This window comes from Accipiter gentilis, chromosome 4 (genome assembly GCF_929443795.1).
Source record: "Accipiter gentilis chromosome 4, bAccGen1.1, whole genome shotgun sequence".
Taxonomy (NCBI): domain Eukaryota; kingdom Metazoa; phylum Chordata; class Aves; order Accipitriformes; family Accipitridae; genus Astur; species Astur gentilis.
In genome coordinates, this window is record NC_064883.1 from 13,654,883 (window position 1) to 13,673,546 (window position 18,664).

The following is an 18,664-nucleotide window of genomic DNA, read 5'->3' on the forward strand; positions in this document are numbered from 1 at the left end:
AGTAAGCCTTTCAGAATAAAAGTTTACTTCACATTATAGGAAATGACATTCCTTTTTTAGATTTCCCTTTTCAAAGCATGCCTCAGATTTCTAACTTGTAGCAGAGAGCTTTTGTATAAGTAATAAAAGTCTTTAAAATTAAAATGCTAATCATAAACAAACCCAAATGCATGAAAGATATAGTCTGACTGCATAACAAAAGAGAATTATATAATTCTATTTGAGTGAAATCTTTCATCTTTGATTTACAGGTTTGAGTCTGCTTATAACTGAAACCATATTGTTCCATATCTTTCATATCATGGCCTTCCCCAAAATCTTGTTTTAATTAAGGTTCCTTTCAGATTTCAGAATAAAAAGCATGACAGTCTTCACTTATGGCTTTAATATATCTTTCGAGTTTGGAAAATATATAAAAATGAACATCACTTGCTTTTAAAAGCTGAGCGAGCTATCAAATACTCCGAGTTGAATACTTCAAGGTATCTCCCAGGGTTCATTAGGTGAGAAAGTTGTAAACAAAATAAAAGTTGCTGTAGGAGAGTTTTGTTCATTTGAAGTAGTCTTACATACATGCCCTATCTCTTTCTCTGATGGTAAGGCAACACGTGTAACAGTTTAAGCATCCGTTATCAGCTAAAGGCACAACTCTATGGTATGTTCTCAAACATGGAATTAAACAGCTAAAGTCACATTGCGGGGAGATCTTGCTGCACTTTGGGGATCTAAAATAAAGCCTAAACCCTTTGAAGCTTCTTAAGCAACTTCAGTTCTCTTGGTGCAGGACTACATAAAAGAATCAGTTCGTATTCACATGACGACCTGTAAAAAACACCCCAACACAACTTCCACAGAAACACCTGAGCTTCAAATTTGCTGCACGCAGTTACTGAAGATCACTGCTCTTAGAGTCAGGACGCAGGAACGTTTCAGAACAAACTAAAAACACATTTGAAAAGCCATCCATTTTTCAGAGACTACTTGATCTCTGCTGCACATATGGTGAGAGCTACTGTCAACTACGGAGGGTACAGCACTTTTTTTTTTAAAGGCAGAAGATCGCTCATTTTAGAGAATCGTGAATGTGTTTTTATGATAGAAAAGATTATGTGAAATGGGGAGGGATGGCCGGGAAAAGGGAAAAGAAAATAAAGCACCACCAAGCACAGTACTTCTGGGGGGTTATAGTACAATAAGAAGTGCTTTCCCTTTAGCTAAAATCCCTCATCGTAATTTACACACCTTTCACTTATTCAGCTAAGAACTCATTACAGGGGGTTAAAAAATGGCATGTGAAATAAAGGTGTTGGGTTTTTTTTTTCATTACACAGAGCAAGGAAAACAAATTCTATTAAGAATTTAACACAGTATGAAAAAAATTACCCAGTAAAAAGTGTCAGAAAGTGATTCATGGAGTTTACCGAGTATTTTGCTGGCTGTTGCAATTCTCGTATCTATAATCTATCATGTAGAATTTTGTAATACTCTATTTCACAATTTATGTTGGTGAGTGGGTCAAACAGCATATAAAAAGCATGCTCTAGGCTCTTTCTCCCGAGCCTGTTTTACTGTAACTCTAGAATTGTAGCGGTTACATTTAAGGAATCTTTAGGGCCCTTTCAAGTCCATCCAAAGAACAAGTGAAGCTGCTATTCAGAGTTTTGTGCCCAGTGTTTATGTTCCATCTGATCTGTGCCACCCAAGCAGCAGACAAGACATGTCTGAGGGTGCTTTGGGGGGATACACAATGATGTCACCCACAGGAAATATCAGGGAGGACTTGGCACTTCACAAGGCTGGCTCTTCTTCCATGGGCTCGCCAGCAGCTCTGTAAAAATAAACAGGCAATCAGAATACGGCACAAGAGTACACAATGACATTGTAGATTTTCATGCATAATCAAAGCTGATTTTTCAGCTCTCTCTGATGTTTATTTGTGTTATTCAGTTATCCATAAATAGAGTTTCTTTCCTAGGAAGTATAAACAAATGTCAAGTGGAAAAACATTTTAGATCCAAGCAATCACTGAAAATGTTCCTGTTTATATTAAAATATGTCAGAATATTTTATAACTTTTTGTCCAGAAATGTACATGCTTTGTGTCAACAGAGGCAAATAATTTCATGAAAAAAATAGCTGTGATACTTTCATTTTACAAGCTTTTGCAACTAAAAATACATGCATTTAGTTTTTCAAGTAGGCCCATACCATTAAAGCAGAATAGTTCACTAGTAGCCAAGTAGTTAGCAGTGTTTCTTCTGGGGTTCTTCAGTCCTCTGATTTTTGATTCTGTGCTTTCACAAATGCATTGCCTGCCTGCCTGCCTGCAACTTCTGAGACAAAATTCTGAACTCGATCAGCAGATCACTGTCATAGAGAAGGTATCTATTAATAATATCAAATCAGATTATATGTATATTTTTCATTTGAAAGCCTCTGGGAAATATTCAGCATAGACACGATGAACTCCTTAAAACACCCAGTAAAAAAACAGTGGGGACACATGCTTGGCTGGCATAAAGTGCCATAATTCCTTGTATCTGACAAGCTACCGCACCTGAGGATTATGCTGGCAATTATAAAATGGCAAGCTTCTGAGATTACAGTGAGACCTCGCCATTGAAGGGCATAAGAATTTGGACATACACCATTTTTCACCTCAGTCTGGCAGAATACCACATGACGAATGAGCTTAAGACCGTAAAAATAGTTACTTCAAGAAATTTGAAATGAGGGGAGAGCAAAAAGTAAATGCAAATTAATAAATGAGATGTTTACCATTTAAATCTTGTAAGCCAGTATAATAACTGGCTTCAGTAAAACATCCCTCAGAAAGTACAAACTCATGAGGTCCCATGGAAAAAAAAAAAAAGTAATTAATGGGGGCTTGCATGGGCTTTGGTAGTTTATTCAGCAAGGAAGCCAGAGAAATTTAAATGAATCTGGAGTTTATTAAAGTCTTTCGCAATGAAAAATTCAGCAGCGTGTCTATAAATGATTTTATGCAGGTTATTCCTTTAAGATTTGGAATGATCACAGCTAGTATGTTGAAAAACATGTCAGATGAATGATATATGAAAAAGAAGATGTTTTTCAGACTAATCACTTTCCAAAGTATTATTGACCCTAAAAGATTATTAACCTATAAATCTTAAATCTTTTGTTCCTCACCACATGGTGGAGAATGTTTCCTACGTACAGTAACCACTGCAGCTCCCTCATTGCTGAGAGGCAAGGTGAAGCCCTCTTGCATTCCCTCTTTTTCCCCTCTTGCATTGCTCTGGCTTGCAGCAGAGATTGCACAGCGGCACCCAGGGTAGGATGGAGGCCAGCCTGCTGCTGCCGTCCTCAGATGTGATAAAGGATCATGTACCATGTGGGGAATTCACGCTGGTGGTGTATGTTGCTCTTGTGCTGACCGCACGCTTCCATCTTCTCCAGCCGCTTTTGGAAGACCTGCATGTCCTCTGGCATAACGCAAAAGTGCAGTAAGCCCTTGTTAAACATCCAGGACCTTATGGGGCTGTCTGGCAAGAGGATAATTTGGAAGCAGATTAACAGTTCAGCTTTTAGGTTCTGCTGTGAGTAAGCGAATGGGAAGAAATAGTTGTCAATAGATTTCAACTGAAGATTGGCAGAGCAGGAAGGAGTGGAGCTCTGGAAAACCTCTGGAAGTGAAAGTGGGGGTTTGGCTTATTTATAAGGATCTAGAGAAGCAGTACGTGCAACAGTCTGTTCCCATGTCTTTGGTTTCTGGGACTGACATTCTCATGACCATAGTACAATTGAGAAATTCTCTTATTCAGGGTGTTAGTCCTGGGCAATTTTTCACTGACGAGGGTGCTTCTGAGTGCCAGGACTGACCTTGAGTGCTATATTCTAATATATTCCAATATCTTCCAACAATATACCAATATGCTGCATCAGCCAGAGCCTAAGCACCAATAGAAAATTTTATATGCAAGTGCCAGATGCAGGGTCCTTTTTGGAAAAGGAGAGGAGGTTTAGGTGCCCTGGCGAATCCAGCTGTTGTCTCTCAGTGTGGGTACTCTCACAGCCTTCTCCAGTCTCCTGCTGAAGACTTATGTGTATGCTGTAACTTCGTTTTATTAGTGTCAGAGAAGTCACTGGATCTATCCAATGGCTTATCATTAAACCCATACATTTTTATGGGATAACGGCTTAGGCCAGAGTTTTGTGTGGGAGCCAGTAAAGTTTTAGGTTCCTTAGTACAGAGAGAAAAACACTGTAGTCCCATAACACTGAGTGGTGAATTAATATATACCCATTCTGCTAAAATCAAAAGTTCTCAAAAAAAAGAATCAAGGGGGCAGAGTCTGACAGGCCAAATTTATGTTACTTCAGTTATGTCACTGTTAGTTACATCAGTTCAGTCAGTCTTCCTGTAGCTGACAAGAAGTTGGCATAAAAAAATAAAACAGGCAAAAAAACCCATCCCGTATTGTATGCTCTGACTGGTTGCACAGAGGTGCAGCTGTGAGCTGGGATCGGGTCTGACCCAGACTGATCCCATGCCGTCAGCAGATTCGGAAAGACACCAACTGGAACTGTAATGATTGTAGAACCACAACTGTGATTTTTCATTAAGGCTTCATGATGGCTTGTTCAAACTGCAAGTTCCTAGGAGCAGAGCCCTCTTGCATTTGCTCTGTTTATTTTGGTGTGCTGGAAAGAGCGCTCACCTATAGTTCTCTATATGTGCAATTCACACTATAGCAGAATGAAGTAGTCTGTTTGCAGTTAACACTAAACAAAATGATTCCGTTTAAAACTTAAACCCAAAGAAATAGATGAGGCAAAAATCCTACCATAGGGATAAAATCTGGCAAAACACGTGACATCTTAAGTATTGTTCTGTGGCAGCTGAGAAGAAACAGAATCCATATTATTTACGAGAATATTATTTAAAATAGTTCACATCTACACTTTAAAAAAAGTTAATATTTAAGAATATAGATAAACCCTGTACATCATCCAAAAAAGTAAATGTTTCTCTTACCTTATTTTTTAAACCAGAGTTACAGAGATTCCTCATAGGTATATCATCACACACATAAAAATAAAAATTCAAGGTATGTTTCCAAGTCACAGAAACTGCCGAACAAAAGATAGATTTTTCTGGCTTGGTATGGCTGTTTTATGCCATAATCTGTTCCTAATTTAACTCAGCTGTCTCAGGGAAGATCATTGTAATTGAAAAGTGATCCTCTGGTAGCAGAGGGCTGGGGAAAAAGAGGTACATTTCTACACCATGGAGATGATTCGGAGAGTGTCTAAAGACATCATATAAGAGATCCTGGGTAAGTGTATACCCTAGTAAAAATGGACTTTGTATGGATCAAAGAAAAAGGAACTAAAAGTAAAAACCATCACAGTTTAAGAGCAGAATAAGGTAACTACATGTATACTCTCAAAAGAGGAAGTAATGTCCAAATAAGGCAAATTAAATAAACTATAAACTCTGGCAAGTTAAATGTAAACTCTCAATGAGGCAAGCCAAAGGGGAGCCTGAAGAGCAACATGTTAAAGGCATAAAAACTACTAATAAAAAGATCTTTCAAAATACATCAGAAGAAATGATCAAAGCATAAAAGGAGCATCAAGGAAGGTAGACCGCAAAAGCAAAATGAACTATTTATATCTGTGTTCACTAGAGAAGTGTCAGGGAGATTTTATTATTTGCAGATGAACTATCTTAAACTGAATCAGCACTAGAACAAAGTGATATATTAAACATTGCCAAATTGTTAAGAGCAGACAATATTTGTGCACTGAGTTCTAGGGGAATGCAATTATGATGTTGCTGAAGAAACAACTATTGAGCATATTCTACTGCTTAACCCAGCATCTATGCAAGAGATAGAGAAGGTAAGAAACACAATTCCCCTTCTGAAAACTTCAGGAGCTACAGTAAGCCTGTATGGGGAAATTGAAAGCAGCTATAATCAGTGGTAAAATTAGAAGGCATTTAGGTAATAGTAATTTGGGTAAGAGTTATGTCTTAACACTTACAGGGAAAGCAAGCCTTACAAAGAGGTTTCTGAAGGAAATGAAGAGAGATCAAGTGATATCCCTGTGCAAAGAAAGTCTCCCAAGAATTTTATCCAAAAGCTTTGAGGAACCAGTACACAGTACTCAAAACAGGGGGGAGGACAGCTTTACCTATTTATACACAGTGATGCTACGACTGAGAGCTTGGAGTTAATGGTAGAAGAGCAGAGAGCAACAGAAACAAGAAAAAAATCCCCAACATTAAGCTACTGTGTAAATCTATGGTGTGCGCAATGCTTGGAGTCCTGCATGTGGTTCTTACTTTGTCTCAAAGAAAACTACAAAAGGCACAGAGAGGGGCAGGATCGTCAGAGGTAAGAAATTATTTTCATACCAGGAGGAATACAGTCTTGAGACAGCTGAAGCCTTTAAAACCAGAAATAGGCTAGAGACTATGAGTAAGGAAAGAGCTGCTTTTATTTCTCACAATGCAAGAACTAGTGGTTCCCCTGTGAATTTATCAGTTAATAAGTTTAGAGCAAAGAAAAAGAAGTGCAATGCCTGATGAGGCTGTGGGATTCACTACCTCAGCACCAAAGGTGTAAGTTCATTGAAAAAAAAAACAACTTTGAAAAGTTTGTGCCTGGGTAGGTATCCTGGAGGCTTTTACACAGGATGGGTCAGATACAGCTGTTGAGATCTACTGACTCACTGGGGCAAGGCTGGCTTTCAGACCCCTCTGCTCCTGGCTCTCTTCCTTATGCACCCACCACTGGTGGATGAGAGGAAGGTGGGCAAGATAAGGCTGCAGCCTGACCTGGGGAAGCTGTTCTTCAGCTCCTGAGCCTGGCTGTGATTGCAGGTCCTGTGGGGCATGGCCAGATAGGCGCAGGTTACTCAGCAAGGCTGAGGTGGATACCCAAATAGTGAAACGCTAAGTGAAGCTTTATAAGTTGATACATAAACACAGCAAGTGACCCTAGATGGTGGCTAGCTGTAGCCCATGATCCAACCAGGTGCTCTAGTATATAATATAATGTATGTAATATAATGCAGAGTGACCAAAACTGCGACTGATAGCTCTGTAACACTAAGAGTAATATCTAAAAATTACCCCTTGTTTTCATTTCCATTTGAGTAAAATCTATGCTCAGCTGAATGAGGGCCACAAAGTCAAATTCTGATAAATGTCATTCTCAAGATTTACTGTTTGCTGTAAAAGTAGTAAGTGCAAGAAATCTCCCTCCACACCCTTTTATTTTTCCATTTTAAGAAGAAACATACAGAAGCTCCAATGTATCGGGGACATCACTGTATTGAATATTTTCATAGCATGATTTCTGAAATGGATGTCTGGCCAAAGCAAAACTCTAATCAGCTAAATCTGTAGCTCACATAGGGAATAGGCAGTTATCAACACACAAAAGTTATGGTAGTTAGAAATGTTTTATAGGGCATGCTTGTTCCTTTAATTGCATCTGTATTTAAATTTGTGTTAGCATCATGTATGTTTTCTTTCCTATCCACAAACTTTTTTTCTACATCTGTTCTCTTCTGAAGTCTATAATCAAGTTTCAATTGGATCTTAAAATGCAGAGTTGTGCTTTGGTAAAATAAAACACCAAAAGCGTAGCAGCTTTTTGCAGTTTTCTTCATTTAGCCTGCCAGAGAAAATCAAATGAAAAAATAATCAGCACTGTCACTTGAAGAAAAGAAAGAAAGAGAGAAGAAAGAAAGAGAAATACTTAAGATGGGCCTTAGCCAGGAGCATTTTATCCTTTATTCATCAGTGGTAAATGAGTCAGATATGAGTTGGCCAGGAAAAGAGCTGCTTTACCCAAAATCTGAGTTTAAAGTGAGTCATCTCACTCCAAACACCACTATATCCTCCAACATAACTGGCAAGAGTTTCCCGCAAAGAGACTCTTGCTGCTGCTCTCCTCATCTGGGGGCCTGACCATCCAAAGCTGAAGTCAACAGGATCTCTACCATCAGTTCAGTGAAACAGCGTTAGAGATGCAGGACAGAGTTATCAGCCTGGCTGACCATGGTGGGAATGAAGAGAAAGTAAATCGGCTCCTGCCCAAACGAAGGAACCCTTCAGGCTGCCCTGCCAGCCATGCAGCTTTCTCCCACGATCCCACCCTACACGTCACAACCAACTTTCCCAAACAAATACTCAGTGCAAAGGCTTGCAACAGGTCTTCAGAAGGTGGTCCCCATTGACAATGGGGGGAGAAGGGGCGCATCTACAGTGGCCTTATGAAGAGGGCTCGAGAGCCCCAGCAACTCCTCACGTCCCTGCAGCTCTGTCGTTTGCCATAGTAAGGGACTGGAGAAGGAGCATTGCATACTTGGTCCTTAATTACAACAAACATAACAAATGTGAAAAAGCAAAGTTGGACTCATCAGTACATTACTGCAGTTTGTGTTGGTATGTGCCTATGAAATGAACAGCATGTTTTCGTGAAATGAATGAAATTATACTGGCATGAAACCAGAGTGTGCAATGTCAAATCAGTCCCTGGATTTATGATCCCGTGCTGGACTTTCATTCATGCTGAAAGTGCAGCCAGGTCCTCTCAGCTCTCCCCACAGCTCAGAGGACTCTCAAAATGAGACTTTCAGGGTGACCATGTTTGATTCCATATTCCTCCTTACATTCAGCAGGAAGAAAACAAAGAGAATGATCTCCTGAAGCCTCAGAAAACCTAACTATCAATTTCGGCCCAGTGGGACAGCCCTTATGTTGTCCTGTTGCTCTCTGATGGCAATCTGGCTTTGGGTGACTTCTTTGTGGGTTACGAATGTGGAAACAGACTTAGGAACGCATGCGTGCATAAGGTTTTTTTGTGCTGCTGAAAAACCTCTGCAGCACCACAGAAGATATTTCAAACGAAGCCATTTTTCCACACAACAATTCATCACGACAGATTCGTCCCTAGAAGAGTCCAGAACTGATGAAGTGTAATGAATCTGGCAGCCACATGAATTCCACTTGTGTACATTTCAGCACATCCGTTTTTTTCCATTTCTCTCAGCTCCGTCCTGAAATTCTGTTTTCAGAATGGGTGGAAACTGTCACAGGTTATCAGTAGGTAGGTAATAAATACAATAATTCAGTGCAGCATTAGTCAAAGGGTTATTTTGTTCAAATTATGTAGGATCAGCAGTTGCTCTCAATGGCTGTAGTTTTAAGTGAGTGGAGGCACATAAGAAATACAATTCTTGGTTATTCTGAGCAATGTGAAAATACACAAAATTAACCACACCCTTTTTCAGACAACTTAAAGCTTTGCTTTGTTTGACTACATCAGTTCCAACACTTCAGCTGAAATTCTTTGTATTTCAGAGCTATGCACACACGAGCAGGCACCTTTCTGTCCCTGGCTAGCAGAAGTGTCTCATAACTGTCACAAATTTATATGACAAACCTTACATTAGCCCTTAGCTGAGCACTGATTAGCACTCTCACAAATCTAAAATATGTCTCCCGTTCGTCACATATTCTTCCCTAAGCTTTTATGGATTTCTTTGCAACAGTACTAGCACAACAATATCCATAGCATGTTAAAATATGATTACAATCGGAAAGGTAATTATGTAAACACTGTGAACCTTACTAGCTAGCTCTGCTCCCTGTGTGTCCCTTTGAGCCATGTCTGTCGACTCATTGACAGACGAGCGCTCCCACTGTTGCGAGAGACGTTCACTCCCAAACGCATCCGTAGCTTTTAGCACTGCGCCATTTCCCCGGATGCCTATCAGTTCAGTTCCGATTAAAAAAGCCAAAGCGGGAGGCAAGAACCAAATCAAACAAGTAGTTGTCACGACATAGGAGCCATGGATCCTTCCGACTCCGCTCCCACCGCCACCGTGCCTACCCGCAGCTCCCTCCTTTCTCTCCTGCTGTTACACAGCTCTGCTCCGCAGCCTGCAGGGAGCTGATGAGTCTCCTTATAAGGCTTTTTTCTCCTTTCCTCCTCTCTCCCCTGTTTTCTCTGTGTGACAGAAACTGAATGGTTCCACTGCAATTTGGGTCTCTCCTCTACTGGTGAGGACCAGGAAAGTTTAGCCTTAAAACAAGTAAATAGGAAACTCCAAGAACTTCTGCAGTGATTCCTAACAACTCTTTGAAGAAATACTGTTTTGTAGCTGACACAGTATTCAGTGGCTATCAATTTTTTTCATCTCTAATTGGCAAGAAACACAGCAGCAGTTACTGTATCATTTTCTCAATTTGTGAAACTGAAAGCAATCTTCATTAATGTACAAAGCAGCTGACAAGCTGGAAAAAACAGTGTTCTCATTCTTTGCTGGTGTACCTTCATCTTGGTACACAGAAAAAGTTGGCCCTAATCCTGGTCAGGATTGCTTTAAGTTTTATACTGGCACCATTCCATTGCTTCCAGGGAAGTAACTTTTAATGCCTGTCTAATATCATTTAATAATGATTTAAGTCCATCCTTATTAAATTTATCTGACCATGTGTTAAATGCCTTCCTAGAAAATTAAACCTAAAACAGGTTTGAATAGCTTCCAGTGAGAAGAATACGGTTGATTACACTTGATCATGTTTATTTTCCTCATATGGATATTGCACTTTTTATGTAGCAGAGAGCATTAGACGTGGGCAGAAAACAAGGTTCTTGTACTAACCGCGAACCTTAGTAAAGAATTACACACGCCAAAAAAAAAAAGCCTGCTAGCATAGAATACCTCTGCTTCGAATCGCCAAGTGAAAGAATTCAAATCCAGGGATGAAAAATTCCAGCTACCTCAGTTAGGCAGAGAATTTTGAAACACCCCTTAGTCTAGCTGTCTTCTTCATCTCACTTGACTGGAGTGAAAGCCTTGTTCTCTACAATAATTGCATATGCTTACCTGCTGCCTTCCTGAGGCATACATTGCTCAACATCCACTGAAAGAGAGGCCATAGCAGACACCGTTTCTGTCTCCTCCCTCTCTCGTTTCTGAGACTCAGCCAGAGCACAATCCACTGGCACAGAGTATGGCTCCACTGACTTCCAGTACTTGCCTAAGGAAAACACACATAATAATTTATGGGAATTTTAGCTAGCATGGTGGTACAAGCATAGTAATCACTTAGTTCAACACTGAGTGATTATAATTTAAAATCACTGCGGTGTAAGCAGTACAGTTGAAATTTCAGACTGCAGTGAAGAGGTATATTTCTGAACCTAAGAATGCCAAGTTGGAAAGTGCTTTCATTCCAAGGGCTGTGTCACACCCTTCCCCAGAAGGTAATAAACTGGAGGAGTAACACACAGACTAATGAACGCATACTGTTAGACAGGCTATTGGCTTTATCTATGCAAGGTGAAGGGAGTTCAGGGCAGGGTTAATACCTAGAAGCTCTGATATGGCAGACGGTTCATGCATATACAGCAAATAGGACTAGAAAAATGAACATTGTTGTACAAAGTGCTCACACAGCACTGTCTTGAAAAGGAAAAAAGTCAGAAATGCCAGCTCGGACTGAAGTGATGTTGCCAGAACAATCAGGTTTGTTAGTCCTGGATGTTCTTTCTCCTCCAACCTCAGGGCGTATACTAGAACAATAATTTATTTAAAACTTTCGTATATGAACTGGCTGCTGCTGGAAAGCTGCCAGATATAAGGAATAGAGCTTTCTGGTTTGCTGTGTAAAAACACAGCAGTGGATTAAAAGCATAAGTGTTCTCAGTTTTCTGCCTGCAACAGAAGAGACAGTAAGAAGCTTTTCAAGCAACGCAAACAAAAATGGCAGGTGACTCATCAGCAATATTTATAAAATGGTCTGCTACTGCAGTGCTATTAAGAAAGAGGTTGATTAGCAGTAACCAGATGAACAAGTAAGAATTTACATATGTATTTCTTACAGTCCAGTAATCCACCGAGCTCACACTAATTGCCAGGTGGATGACACCTGGAAATTAGGAGCTTTGGGAAGGCTGGGAGCTCTGGACCAGAGCTTATTCAGTGTTTAGCAAGAAGCTTCCAGCAGCTGCTGCAGAGGTTGGATCAGGGTACTTATCTGGGAATTAGATGGAGGGTTTCAACAGCTGTGAAAGAGGAGGGATCAAGTAGGGGACTTTTCTGAGGGCTAAAAGGAGAATTTTGGCAGCTGGGCAGCGGGCTGAGTTGAGGTGCTTATCCGGAGGGTGGTAGCTGGAGGCTTTGACAGCTGGGAGGCCAGGCCAGCAGTGGTGCTGCCTGTGCTGCACAAAGGCTGCTGAAAACTCCCTCTTTGGTAACACAGCTCTCAACACAGTTTCAGGCTTTTCGAAAGATGAACTTTTCCCTCCAGTGAGAAAGCAGCTGTCAATAAAGCTTGAAATGTCTTTATTCAGAAACATCATTGCAAGATGAAAGCCCAAGTCGATCTGCAAGAACAACCAGCAAGCATGGCCAGTGTGTTTCTTTGAACTCTAATAGTGTGCACGTTTGAGTAGTTAGCAGAATCTTTAAATAACGGGGACCTTCTGGGGATAAAATGTAAAGTGTATTAAGTATCCTACAAAGTTGAGATTAAGTGTTAGGAGCTTGGCTTTGCTCCAAAAGCATGAAAGACACAGCTAAGAAGTTATGTACATAACAGTAGGCTCAGTGATTGGAGCCTGGCAAATTTTATAAAAACAAGACAAAAATATTCTCTATTATTACTGTGCTCAGAGACCGTATTCTCTATTCATTAAAAAATACACTAAAAACAAACAAAAAAGTTATATGAGCATTCCACAATGTTCTCACAGATCATATGTGCAAAAGTCAGTCTTTGCAATATACACCCAATTCAAACCCTATAATTTATGAGCTAAATGTTCGCAGAGTGGGTGGGGTTTTTGTTGCAGAAACAGATGTGCAAGAAAATCAAATCTGTTGGCATGGGAATAATACCCCCTCTTGCCTATAAAAGAAATGAACCCATGTTCACTGCTGGAGTTTTCAAGGGTTCTTATTCATAAAATAAAATATTAGTACCCAGCTACCACTGTGCTGCTCTCCTGCAGCAACAATAAAACAGCATCCGTGAGGATTGCTACATCGCATTCATTCATTCACACACAGGCTCACACACCAGCTGCCCCCTGAATCCTGACTTTCTTGTAACACTAAAACTCAGGGCCAATTCAAGCATATTAGTGGGCTCTCTGTGCCCATTTAACTGCCCTTCACTCCCAAGTGATGCGTGATTTTCCTTGTTTCCCCGCATTGAGAATTGTATTATAAGAGGGGCTTTAGCGATAAAGAGGGAGAGCAGAGTCAGGCCAGGAAGCAGGTGGCAGCATCTATGCTGCAGTGGAGGGTCTTGGAGAATGGTGTGCATGGCAAGGTGTTCGTGGTTTGTGGGAGGAAATTTTAAAGCAGTCCCAAATAGGAACAGCATCCAGGTAGCAGTGCATACCTCATGCAAAGTGGGCTTTCTGAAGCTTGTGAAAAAGCAATGGTAGTTTTTTTCTTTAAAATCAGAAAGCTGTACCTTACAAACACCTGTGGTAAGCAGAACAGCTTTGCAAGCTGCTTTTTACAAAGAACAACATTTATATGTTGAGCACAAAACATACAGGGCTAGCATGTGTGCTCAACCACAAGATTTGCAGGCAAAGTCTTGTGGAAGGGAGAGGCAATCATGGCATGCAGCTGCAAAGAAGCTTTGTTAGAAACCCTAGGTATGCTGTGGATTGACAATTAAATGAGCTCAAAAGGCATCTGCCTCAAACTGCTCACACCTCTGAAAATTCCATTTCTACTGTGCTATACTGGAATGTGAAATTCCGCCGGTCCTGTTACATTCATTGAGAAGAACTTGGTGGAACTCAGGGGAAAGAATGAAGCATACTGCTGGTTTCATTCATACAAAACTTGAAGAGCAATCACGGCTTGCAAGAACAAACAATGAAACCGAATCAGTCTTCTAGGTATGCTTTGGATTTCAGCATGAAAATGTGCTTAAGTCTCCCTCAAAGATTTGTGGGAGCACTGATTATTACCAGGAAATAATAAAAGTGAATGTTTCTGTCACTGTTACAGGCATTTGTCATTGCCTTTCACAAACAGATTTGGACATGCCATACCATGGCTTGCTTGAAAAAAACAGTTTGGGGGTGGTATTCAAGGTAGTGAACAGGATTGTTTAGGAATAGCGTATTACATGGGTGTGGGAACTACTACTTCCATATGTATTACATTTCCAAAGGAGCTTTGGATCACTGTCACAGCCAAAACTTTTAAACAAATTCCATTCTAGTTAGAAGAAAGTTGTTTCCTCTCATTGTCTAACTAAGTATTGCATCTTCAATTTTTTTTTCAGCAAACACGGAGGGACTTTTTTTTGTCTAAAATATTGCTAATATCCATTATCAAAGTTGGAGCACAGAAATAGAGACTCAATATACACGCAAGCAATCAGCCAAACAAATCAGGCTTTCTCAGTGTCTTTCACAGTGCTACCCCACAGCCTAATGCTTTTCAGTCTGCATAACTCTGCATAACTATTCAACATGTACTTGCTTCTCTTAATTCCATCTAACTATGCAACCTTCATAAAGCTGCACTAAACTTCTTCAATGCACGCTTCTGTCATCCAAGCATATTCCTCTCTAGTACTTGGTCTCTCTCCAGACAAAATGACGTATGCACAACCTTTCAGGTAGTAACTGCAAGAAAAGACAGAATATTGTGTATAAAGAACTCCAAACCCTGAGCAGCCCAACAGGCTTCAGAACAGCCCACTGGACTGCTGTGACTGTACCAGCTCAGCTCAAACTTAAGCTTGTTCTGAACAAGTAAAGTTAAGCTACTCTGCAGAGCTCTGAACTATGTTTTTAGACACGCACTATGCATTTGTTCCTAAATCCATTCCTTCTTTCTGAACTGCCATCATTGGTGTGTATTTCTAGTAAGACGCTATTCCTTTCTGGAGCCAGTGTTAATTATTTTTTTTTCTTAATTCAACTTTTTTTTTTTTTCTTCCCAGATCCATTTTCATTAAATACATGTCTTATTTCAAACAGAATTGCATATTCTTTCTTCATGTCTGTGGCCTGTGTGCAGCTTTCTGTCCTTATTATCATTTGCAAATCTGCTCTATCTTGCATAATGCTTTAATTTCTTTGACTTGTTGATTCCTTCCAGATCATTACCAGGGAATTTTTAGGAAGATACTAACTCATGAGCTACCCTAGGACATACCACCTAGCAAAAATTACTTACTGGAATTTATCATATATAGCTGATTTACTTAGAGCATTTGCACATCTGGGTTACTACAGGATATGAAGGATTAATTATATACCTACAATGAATTTTAATTGTCACTTTGCAACTAAAATCAGATTGATAATTACTGCATGATCAATGGGTAATGCACGGTGTCCCTTTTAAAAACTGCATTTATTTTATACAGATGAATACCAATTATTTCTGATTCATCTAACGTGAAACAAAACATTTGTTATCCATTTGTTATTGTTAAGGAGCCAGCAAACAGTAGAACTCAGGAAGCTCCCACTGCCTTGGTAAAATGGCAAAGAGCAGAAGATTAGAAATTTAAGGTAAGTCTGCTCAGTTGGATTAAGGCAACCGATGGCAAAGCAAAAAATTTTCAGTGAGACCAGAGCAAATGTCTTAAAGCATCTGGGTAGTAAAGGGTTGGGGTCAGGGCACACAAGTGAAGCAATCCAGTACCTTCTGCACCAGAAACAGAATAAAATCATGTATTTGTTAGCATTGTTCCATGCATCAGTGCCCATTTTGAGCTTTTTAACTTTATCTCAAGCTCCTATACACCTCAAAGTGAGTACCTTGTAAAGGACTGCACAAACAGAATCTGAAGAAACTATTTGTTAGAGCTCTAATTTACCTGTCTGTTCCTCTCCCTCACTGATAAACATCTATTTCATCCAAGCTGCTCTGGAATGGAAAGATTTGGGAATATTCAGGAATCAGAAAGTTCTAAATAATTTCAGTGAGCTAAGTTTTTCAGAGCTAAATACATAGCAGAAACAAAGAGATGTCAAAGAAAGAAAAACAAAAGCATATATAAATATATGTACTAGACACAGAATGTTGGTTCATACATAAAACATTTGCCCACCCTTTTCTCTGAAACAATAGTGAAATGTCTATGACATTAATTAATAATAAAAAATACCCCAAACCCACCAACCCACCAACCCAAACTGAAAAACATACTTTGAATTTCAGTGGTCTTTTTTAAAGAAGCTATTGCATTCATATTGGGGATTTGGTGCACAATATCTTCTGGGAGAGGCTCCAGCTGCAAGAATAGAATAGAATAATATAAATTTTCAATAAGCCACAGGGAAGTAAAACAAACTGAAACAATCTAATCCTCAGGAAAAGCTCAGCCCAAGAACTGGTTAACATTTTGCTGGTATCAGTTCTGAAAGTATAGCCATGATTTTGTTTTCTGTTTTCCAGCCATGTAATTGAATTCCAAGGGGCTTTTCTATTGGCTGCAAGACTAATCTATGGAGTCTCTGAAGCAGGTGCATGTCTGTGTATTATTCATTAAAAAAATGCTAGTTATTTGTGTAATTTTTGTAGGTTCCTCACAAACCAAATTCCACTGCGTCTGTATATGCAGCTGGGCACTCCAAACAAAACCTTGCTGAAGCCACACTGGAACCAAAGTGTGCACTCTATTATCTTTATTTTTCTGGTGTTATTACATCTAACCATCTTACACATTTTAAGATTTATAGGGGGAAACCATAAAACACAGCTGCTTTTACTAGCTTTGCATTAATTTCAAATAAAGTAGTAGATAAAAAATGGTTATGCAGATCAGCAGTAGGATTCCTCTAAGTATTTTTTTTTATAGTCAGCTGCATTTTAATTAGCTAGTTTTAATTCTATATTCTTTGAGTAGGGCTGCATCATAGTAAATTAGCAGAAGGAAGTGTTCCGTTACTGCACAGTTATTTTTGCCCTGCAATGGATAGATATACCAAGAAAACTGTGTTTTGAAATTCAGCCACATGTGCTTTTTTGTCCACCTTTCATACATTTTCCCGTAGAAAAAGGCTAAAAATTTGTTCGGGCTAAATGTGTCTTCTTGTGCTGTAACAACCACATTCTCTTTGAACTATGCTTAGAGTCCAACCAGTTTTTCCACTTCCCCCCATAGGCTGCTAAGGCTTGGCATGGGGCTCCTGTGGATCCAGGAGTAGCAACCATGTCAAGGTGGACAAGGAAAAGCAGTATCAATACCAGTCTCTCCTCCCTAAAGCTAAGGAAGTTTGACCACCACTGACAGGAGACATCTGTACTGCAGACAAAACTCCTTTCTTTAAGCATGCCTGGGTCTACTTTGAACTAGGTCAAGTGAAGCCCACCCAAGGAGCTTCCTCTGTGAAGTTAATAGTTCAGTAGCCATCATATATTATCCTCCAGGTTGCTTCCACTGCATTGCTACCCATCAACTAGATAAAATCGGCTTTCATCCAAGTACACAAAGTGGGAAGTAACTGCAGTGTAGATACTCCCTTAGTGGTGCTATTTTAAGCAAGCTTAGCTACAAGTCCCAGAACTTCTGGGATCCTACCATTATAATCAGCAGTCAATGCCCGTCAGTGATAAAGAAAGACATTGCAAATATCACCAGTCCTTTGGAATCTTGGTAACTAAAATGAATAGGGCTGTTCATGTCATTATTTCCTTAGAATCCCATGTGGGATTGCAGCTGGAAGATTTCCTTGTGGCTAGAAACAATAGAACTATGTTTTGTTTTCAAATAGCATAAATCACTCCATTCTGCACAGTGAGCAAGTGTGCAGAAGAGTGCTGGTAGGATCTGACTGGGTCCCAACTCTACTTGGTTACCAAGGAGGCCAAACTGCAAAGACAGATTGTTGCTAACAAAGAGCAATTACAATAGAAATAATATTTACAGATACATTTGCAATTCTTAAACCACATTTACTTCATGATCTTCACAGGTTACTCTATTTGGTAACTCTTGCGGGTACCTGGGGGAAAACTGCATATTTCTGAAAATGCCCACCGACAAATCAAGCTTCACAGATTTTAGAACAATAATCCATATAGCAATCTTAATAATCGATACCTTGGGTTATGTAGATAAATAGCACTTGCTTTTACCACTTTTTATTTTCTGTTTAAAGTAATCTATCATTTGTCCAGGAAGAGGACAAAATCCTGAAGTTCTGTTTGGCGATACTGGGCACAGGAACACAGAAAGGGAAGAAAACAGTAGCTTAAGGTTCTGCTTTGACAGATTTCTAAGGCTTTGATGACCAATTCACTCCCCTGAAGTAGGACAAAATAGCTTCAGGCTATAACAGTAAGAATAATAGTACAATGTATGGAATTGCCAGACTGCAAGATGTGAGAGCTGTGTCTTGCTTTGCCCTTTGAGAACCTTGAGATTCTTTCTGCAGACCTCTTGTACTAATTATTAAGCTAGGACTAACTGATGTAGAGATAGCTAGAGGAGATTTCCTATTAAAAGGTGAATATTCTGTTGCCTTCTTCAGAGCTGTTTTTTTACAGGAGCCAAAAAAAGTCTTGATTTTTCCTAATATATCAATGGCACCTCTTTATTTATCAGTACAGAAACAAATTTTTTAACAAGTAGGCTGCATTTGAATATCTAGACATATCA

General features: G+C 39.7%; 1 protein-coding gene across 16 annotated transcripts in view; it reads right to left on the reverse strand.

Annotated features, from left to right (window-relative positions):
- Positions 1-242: 242 nt before the first annotated feature.
- The window catches only part of HDAC9 (histone deacetylase 9), a 491,400-nt gene continuing 472,978 nt past the window's right edge, over positions 243-18,664 (reverse strand). For 10 of the 16 annotated variants that reach the window (XM_049799085.1, XM_049799083.1, XM_049799078.1 and 7 more), the window contains 3 exons: positions 16,210-16,294; positions 10,897-11,050; positions 245-1,828 (listed from right to left, as the gene is read on the reverse strand). In XM_049799085.1, the coding sequence (XP_049655042.1) occupies positions 1,789-1,828; positions 10,897-11,050; positions 16,210-16,294 (279 nt within the window). In that variant the 3' untranslated portion in view covers positions 245-1,788. Of the gene's footprint in view, positions 1,829-10,896; positions 11,051-16,209; positions 16,295-18,664 lie in introns of all 16 variants that reach the window. The other 6 variants (XM_049799072.1, XM_049799073.1, XM_049799084.1 and 3 more) reach the window with 3 other exon arrangements.